The sequence below is a fragment of the Colobus angolensis genome, unplaced genomic scaffold, assembly GCF_000951035.1.
Source record: "Colobus angolensis palliatus isolate OR3802 unplaced genomic scaffold, Cang.pa_1.0 Scaffold10, whole genome shotgun sequence".
NCBI lineage: Eukaryota > Metazoa > Chordata > Mammalia > Primates > Cercopithecidae > Colobus > Colobus angolensis.
The window spans coordinates 19021230-19028520 of NW_012110919.1; the positions used below are offsets into that span (position 1 = coordinate 19021230).

At 40.6% G+C, this 7291-nt stretch overlaps 1 protein-coding gene across 1 annotated transcript in view; it reads right to left on the bottom strand.

Moving 5' to 3' along the window:
* PRDM4 (PR domain containing 4) overlaps positions 1-7283 on the bottom strand; it is a 26271-nt gene extending 18988 nt beyond the window's left edge. The window contains exons 1-3 of the mRNA XM_011935684.1: positions 6891-7283; positions 3200-3333; positions 294-479 (exon numbers count right to left, since the gene is read on the bottom strand). Coding sequence (XP_011791074.1) covers positions 294-479; positions 3200-3333; positions 6891-6901 — 331 coding nt within the window. The 5' untranslated portion in view covers positions 6902-7283. The remainder of the gene's footprint in view (positions 1-293; positions 480-3199; positions 3334-6890) is intronic.
* Positions 7284-7291: the final 8 nt, after the last annotated feature.

Genomic DNA, 7291 nt, shown 5'->3' on the forward strand with positions numbered 1-7291 from the left:
TTAGACTCTGTCTCCAAAAAAAAAAAAAAAAGACTGAATGAAAGAGATACTGGAAGAAAAAGAAAAAAAATTATGTGCAATTAAGAAATTCAGCTTAGTCAAACTGTATTAATAATGTGTTATATGCACATTTTAAGAGGAAAAGTACATAAATATAAACATATTTTTCCTGCCTAGAGATTAATATCTAATAGTGACAAACAGAAAAAAGTGTTATTCAGATCTTCAGGAACTAAGCTTAAAAGCTGGCGCCATTCTTTTTTTCTAACATCCCAAATAACTGTAACACTTACCAGGTAGAATGGTTCTGAAGTAACTGCTCTCCAGGTGAGGGTAAGGTGGTGGAGGTAGGGTGTAGTTTCTTTCAGGTAACCCACACATCACCCCTCGATCTCCAATACCCATCGGGAGCATTAGAGACAGAGCCGAAGGCAGAGAGCTCAGGGAGGGACCCAGGTTTGGAATTGCCACTGGGAGGCCTAAAACAAAATTGTTTTTCTCAGTTAAAAGAAAATAGGTAATTAAAAATTCTCACGACAACCACTGGCTAAATTCTTAGAAAGGTTTTTACATATGGGCAAAAATCTCACCTAGTACCCCTTTTCATCCTTAGATAGATGATGTGCAAATATCCACAAATAGTCCTAAACAAAGTAGTCGTAGTCCCAAAGATAGTTTTTAAGTTAGTTCTAAACTGACAAGTTAATACTCCAATTATCTGTATCGTGCTTAAATACCAAAATATTTAATTAATTAATTATCGATTGATTTGAGATGGAGTCTTGCTTTGTTGCCCAGGCTGGGTGCAGTGGTGTGATCTCGGCTCACTGCAATCTCCGCCTTGAGGTAGGGTTCAAGCGATTCTCCTACCTCAACCTCCTGAGTAGCTGGGATTACAGGCACACACCATCATACCCGGCTAATTTTTGTAGTTTTGCTAGAGACAGGGTTTCACCATGTTGGCCAGGCTGGTCTCAAACTCCTGGCCTCGAGTGATCCGCCCTCCTCAGCCTCCGAGAGTGCTGGGACTGCCACCGTGCCCAGCAAAAATATTTAATTGAGAATTAAAAACCGAGTTTAAACACAAGAAAAAAAATTATATAGAGAAAAAAATGGAAACATAGAATATTCACAGGAGTGGTCCCTAGGTAGTGATAGTATGAAATTTTTTTGGTATTTTTTAAACTTTATTATATCTACCATTTTATATGGTGAGAATACTTCATTTCTACTTGGAAAATAACATAATTTAGTTAGATGTAAAACTGTACGTGTACATTTTCATACAACCTTTTGTATATATGCTAGTATATATGCTATACTTAGTGATTAAAAAAACTTTAAATGTGAGATTGTACCTACTTTGAGTTATATGTACTTCCAAAGTGAAGTGACTTTTACTATGCCTAACTATCATAATAAATACCCATCAACTAGGTCAGTGCTGATTGGCATATTTTTGCCAGGGGCAATATTTTTTTTTTTTTTGAGACAAGGTTTTGCTATGTTACCCAGGCTGCAGCACAGCAGCATGATCATGGCTCATGCAGCCTCAGTTTTCCGGGCTCAAGTGGCTCTCCCATCTCAGCCTCCTACATAGCTCCTACACAGCTGGGACTACGGGCATGTGCTACCATGCCCGGCTAATTTTTATTTTTTTCTTTGCAGGGATGGGGTCTCCTTATGTTAACCAGGCTGATCTTGAACTCCTGGGCTCAAGTGATCCTCCTGTCTTGGCTTCTCGAAGTTGCTGGGATTACAGGCATGAGCCACTGTGCCTGGTCGGCAATATTTTTTAATAAGTTTTCCTCCTTAACAAGAGTGCCCACTAAAAGGAATGCCTACAAAACAATCAAATGGGCTAACCACTAATAATTTTTTAAAATTTCTTTTGTGGACACTTAAATGTGAAGAGACCCTAGTTTCGATGAATCTTATTTAACTGCTGCATTTTATTAATTAAGCAAATAATTCTCTTTAGAGAACTATTTAAACAATATATAGATTTATTTACACTAACTCCTACTTTGACAAAGAAAGTCCAATATATTACAATGTCATTGATCCTAAAGAACTGACAGCTTATCATTGTAATAATCAATAGAATATTTATTCCATTTATATTCCATTTCAATGGAATAAGAAAATGAAGCTAGGCAGAAAAAAGGTTTTAAAAGTACAGTGATGGCTGGCACGGTGGCTCAAGCCTGTAATCCCAGCACTCTGGGAGGCCAAGGAGGGCAGATCACCTGAGGTCAAGAGTTTAAGATCAGCCTGGCTAATATGTTGAAACCCTGTTTCTACTAAAAATACAAAAAATTAGTCAAGCATGGTGGCGCGTGCCTATAGTCCCAGCTACTCGGGATGCTGAGGCAGGAGAATTGCTTCAACCTGGAAGGTGGAGGTTGCAGTGAGGCGAGATCACACCATTGCACTCCAGCTTGGGCAATAAGAGTGAAACTCCATCTCAAAAAAAAGAAAGAAAATGAGCCAGGTGTAGTGGCACGTGCCTATAATCCCAGCTATTCTGGAGGCCAACGCAGGAGAATCATTTGAACCTGGGAGGCAAAGGTTGCCGTCAGCTGAAATCGTGCCCCTGCACTCCAGCCTGGATGACAGAGCGACATTCCATTTTAAAAAAGAAAGAAAAAAAAAAGTACAGTGATAGGAAGAATGAATTTTTCCTATACTATTTTGCTGCGTATGGGGAGGCTCATGAGGTGTTCCATGTAAAAGTACCACACTTCTTTCCACTAACTTTAGACCTGGTGCACCTGCAGTTATTGCCATTTAATTTCAAACCCGGTGGAACATAAAGCCCAATTCCCCATGCTCTCTGGGAAGAGTTATTAGAGTAACTTTAACTGATTCTATTAACCCAGAGACAGAGTACTAAAGTGTGAACCAGATGAATGGGCAACCCTAAATAAAATGCCAAGTTAATTACAGCTGTGGACAAAAAGCTACCAACTTAGAAGAGGACTATCAGAAAAAAACTGCTACTACTATCCACTAGAATTCTAATATTCTACCTCTACAAAAACCTTCTTTTCCATTACCTATCACATGTTGAACCACCATTCAGGCCTGCTTACCTTCTCCCTTCTACCCTTAAAGGGGCTCTGATCTCTTCTAGACTCCATTTAGAACTGATAACACAGTTAAGTGTTGAAAGCAGTAGGTGTCCCTTACCACTCACCTGGGGCAGGGATGGCACTGTGAGTGGGTGAGGCAGCCAATCCCAGGTGACTTCCTGAGACTGGCAAGGCATTGCTCACAGAGGATGAAGTCAGCTGCTCCATCCCCACTGGGCTCAGGTTCATTTCATTCATTCTAGAAAAGAACACACACAACTAGTTATGCAAAAATTTACTCCGATGACTCTGTATTAAAATACTGAAGAAACTGAAACAGTGGGGATGGGGAAATGGGACTTGGCCAACGATTCACTTTTACACTCAACAATTCTCTTAGACAGCTAGTGCCATATTCTTTCTACTGATAAGAAAACTGAGATTGAGACATTAAAAAACTCAATTCAATGTCACATAGCAGAAATAGGATTTGAATTCTGCCTTGCTCGAAACTCTAGGCACACCATCTAAAGCAAGGTTTGCAGTCCTTAGAGCACAATGGCAATGACAGTTTGTTTTTTTTACATCACTCAAGCTTCATCTTTTACAATATTTATTTTTCTCCAAATGGCTTATTATTTCAAACCAGTAGTTTTTTAGGCAGTGCATTTTAACTTACTCAAATCAATTTTACTAATCATTTCTAATAGGAGTTAAAGATCCAAATCATCAATGATGTGAAAAGCACCATATTTTCTCCATTCAGCAACAGTTTACTAAGATTCTGTATCAGTTTTTAATGTCCTAATATTAATGTCCTCCATATATTGAGGGTCACTATGCAAGCTTTGCTACCACTTCATTTAAAATGACTTCAAATCCTCACACCAATTCTGCAACGTAAGATAGATGAGGGAATTACGGCTCAAAGAGGCCATGTCATATGCCCCAAATCACATAGCTATTAAGTGAAAGAACACAGATCAAACTGCAAAACACTGTCAAAAAGTTTTCCATTGCACCAAACTTTTTTTAACTACAGACTATTTTTGGCAAGGTGAAGAATCTAAAAATCACCTTTTCTATGCAATCCATCTTGCACTGCCATTACAAATGTCTTTCGAATAAGAGTAATACTGATTTGAATAAAACAGCACTGAAGGCTGTTATCAAAAAGTATTAGTTCTTTTATCAGAATTCAGAGACTGCCATATTACAAACATTATAGAACCACTAGGCTAGCCAATAGGTTATCCAAAAGGGGCTAATGACCTCCAGTCCTTACACTGGGCATAATAATGAATTATTCTCTGCGTATGGGAAAGCTGAAGCAGAGAAGCAGAGATAGAGGAATCAAATGAGGTTACATATTCCTCAGCAGTGAAATCAAATCTAAATAGGTTTTTAATTCTGAAAAATGGCAACGCCATTTTATCAATCAACCTGAAAATAATAATAGCTAAAATTTATGGCTCCCTTACCATGTGCTATGTATTGGGCTAGTGATTTACATGTAACTATCTCTCTTAATCCTTTTGTTTTTGTTTTTGAGACAGGGTCTTGCTCAGTCGCTGCAAGCTGGAATGCAGTGGCATGATCACAGCTGACTGCAGTCTCTACCTTCTAGGCTCATGAGATCCTCCCACTTCAGCCCCCCAAGTAGCTGGAACCACAGGCATGTGCCACCATGCCTGGCTAATTTTGAAGAGATGGGGTCTCCCTATGTTGCCCAGGCTGGAGGTCGGTATTATTCTTAATCCCACTTTAAAGATGAAGAAACTTAAAATTCAGTGATGCTAAGAAACTTAACCCAGAATCACATAACCAGTAAGGAGAGTTGGGATTTAAATTCAGATCTAATTTAAGAAACCAAAGCTCTTAACTATAGTAAGAAAAAGACATTACAATAAAGGAACTATATTGCCTTTTACACAGTTGCAATACATTAGGGCCTATCTACTTATATTGTGGTGTGTATTTAAAGTTCCACATAGACCTGTTTCCTGCATTATGATACACCCATAAGTTTCACCCTTATCCCTGGCCATGTATCCCATAAAACTAAGCTCTAAGACATCAATAAAATGTAAAAGGCCAACCTAGTACCTTGTATGGAACAGACATTCTGAATTTTTTTTTTTTCTAATTGGATGGAGCAATGCTAACTCATCATCCTTATGAGAAAGACAGCTAGAAGCACCTGGCAAATGAGGTACACCTTATGAAGAACAGCATGCTAATAACAGTTTTTATTATACTATAAAGCAGGCCAGGTGTGGTGATTTACACCTGTAATCCCAGCACTTCGGGAGGCCAAGGCAGAAGGATCACTTAAGCCCAGGAGTTGGAGACCTCCCTAGGCAACACAGTGAGACCCTTGTCTCTACTAAACATTTTTTTTTTTTTAACTTAGCCAGGCATGGTGGTTCGTGCTTGTGGTTCCAGCTACACGGGAGACTGAAGTGGGGAGGTCAGGGCTGCAGTGAGCTCTGCTTGCACCTCTACACTCCAGCAAGGGCGACAGAGTGAGAGACCGTGTCTTAAAAACAAAAAAACAAAAAGCAAACAATCCCCATAGCCTGAAGAAAACATATCTCCTTAATTTTGAAAGCTACTGGGCTTCAGTTGATTTAAAACAGACTTTTCCCATAACTCTTTATAGCTACAACCATAATTAAAACACTACAATCACTACAGCCATAACAACCTACTTAACAAATTGGTTACAATATTTTTTAAAAGTACAACTACAGGTCTGCACCTTCAACTCTCATTCTGAAAATTCCTGAATATTTATTTAATCTCAAGATAAAAATCAGCATGGTGTTTCTAGGTTGAGTCCTAGGCCTTCTCAAACCAGAGTTTAATGCGAGAGGCTCAGGAGATTTCTGCTTTGCTGTGAGTCACTAAAACGTGATGACCTCAGCAGCCATAAACCAAAGGTAATGAGTATCCCACAGAGAGAAGGCAGATGAAGGGAATGTACAATATGATCCTCATAAGACTTTCTCATCCTAAAATGCAATTCTATTCTCATTTTCTTTCTCCTATGAGATTCTAAGAAGCAATCCCGGAAGATGGCAAGAATCAAGATACTAAGCTCTATCTTACCTACTCATTTACAGTAAAATAATTTCCTACACAGTTCTGCAGTTTATGTGTGTGTTTCTAACTGACCTATGCAACCATCTGCCAGGTGCTGATTTTACACCTCTTCGCATAAAATATAAGAAACTAACTGAAATGCAGCCACTTTGCGAAATGCAGCCACTTTGCAAAATGCAGTGGGGCTTCAATAATTTCAATGAATTTGTGCCTTATCTTCCTCATTCTAAACATACGGCCTTTGAAAGGGTCTTGAAAAAACAGCCAAATACAACAATTTCTTTGGCCTGCTTCTGTACTTAAAAGTACTTTAAACGTCAGCACGAAGCTTGCAGAATTAAGAACTTAATTCCCTCACTCTATCGTCCCTGCCATACCAGCAAAACTCAAGGTGAAGCATAATGAGATAACAATACACATTGGAATCCAGAAAAATATATTAAACGCTCAAATAACTGAAAGACACAGGAAAAAGGTGTCAACAAGCCAACAATAAGCGTGTGGCTATTGGGAACAACTTTTCACATGTGGAGTAAATTAGGATGCACGAGATTACATTCCATCCAACACTTGTTTCTGGATTTCTTGTTCCCTTTGCAAATCACACCTGTAACCTTCTGAATGGCACCAAAAACGGCACTGACCCTGGACACTCACTTGCCAGATAGTTTCCAAAGATGTCACCAGCGCTGAAGCCCACCTCCCTCTTACCTGTGATGCATCGGCTTGGGGCCAAATGTCAGAGAAACGAGCACTCGAGTGGTGGGGAACAGGCATCAGGGTTTGCGTTCCAGGGTCACGTGCTACCGCATCTTGCTCACAACCGCTGCACCGACGCGGCCACTCGTCCCCGGGGTCGCCCGGGGCCGCCCAACTTCTCCCGACGGCCGGTGGCCGTACACCCCGTCACGGGTTGGGGCATGTCGGGGAACACCCGGGGCCTTCCGTCCAGAAGCTTCGGGAGGGGGGCTGCCCAACCTGGGGGAGTGGGACAAGAGCGGTCATCAAAACCACAATGAGGTCGCAGCCCCCATCTTCTAGCCACCTGAGAGCCCCAGGCGCTGCCGACACCGCCTCCCAAGGGCTGCGGATTAGCCCGCCGGCCGGGGGCC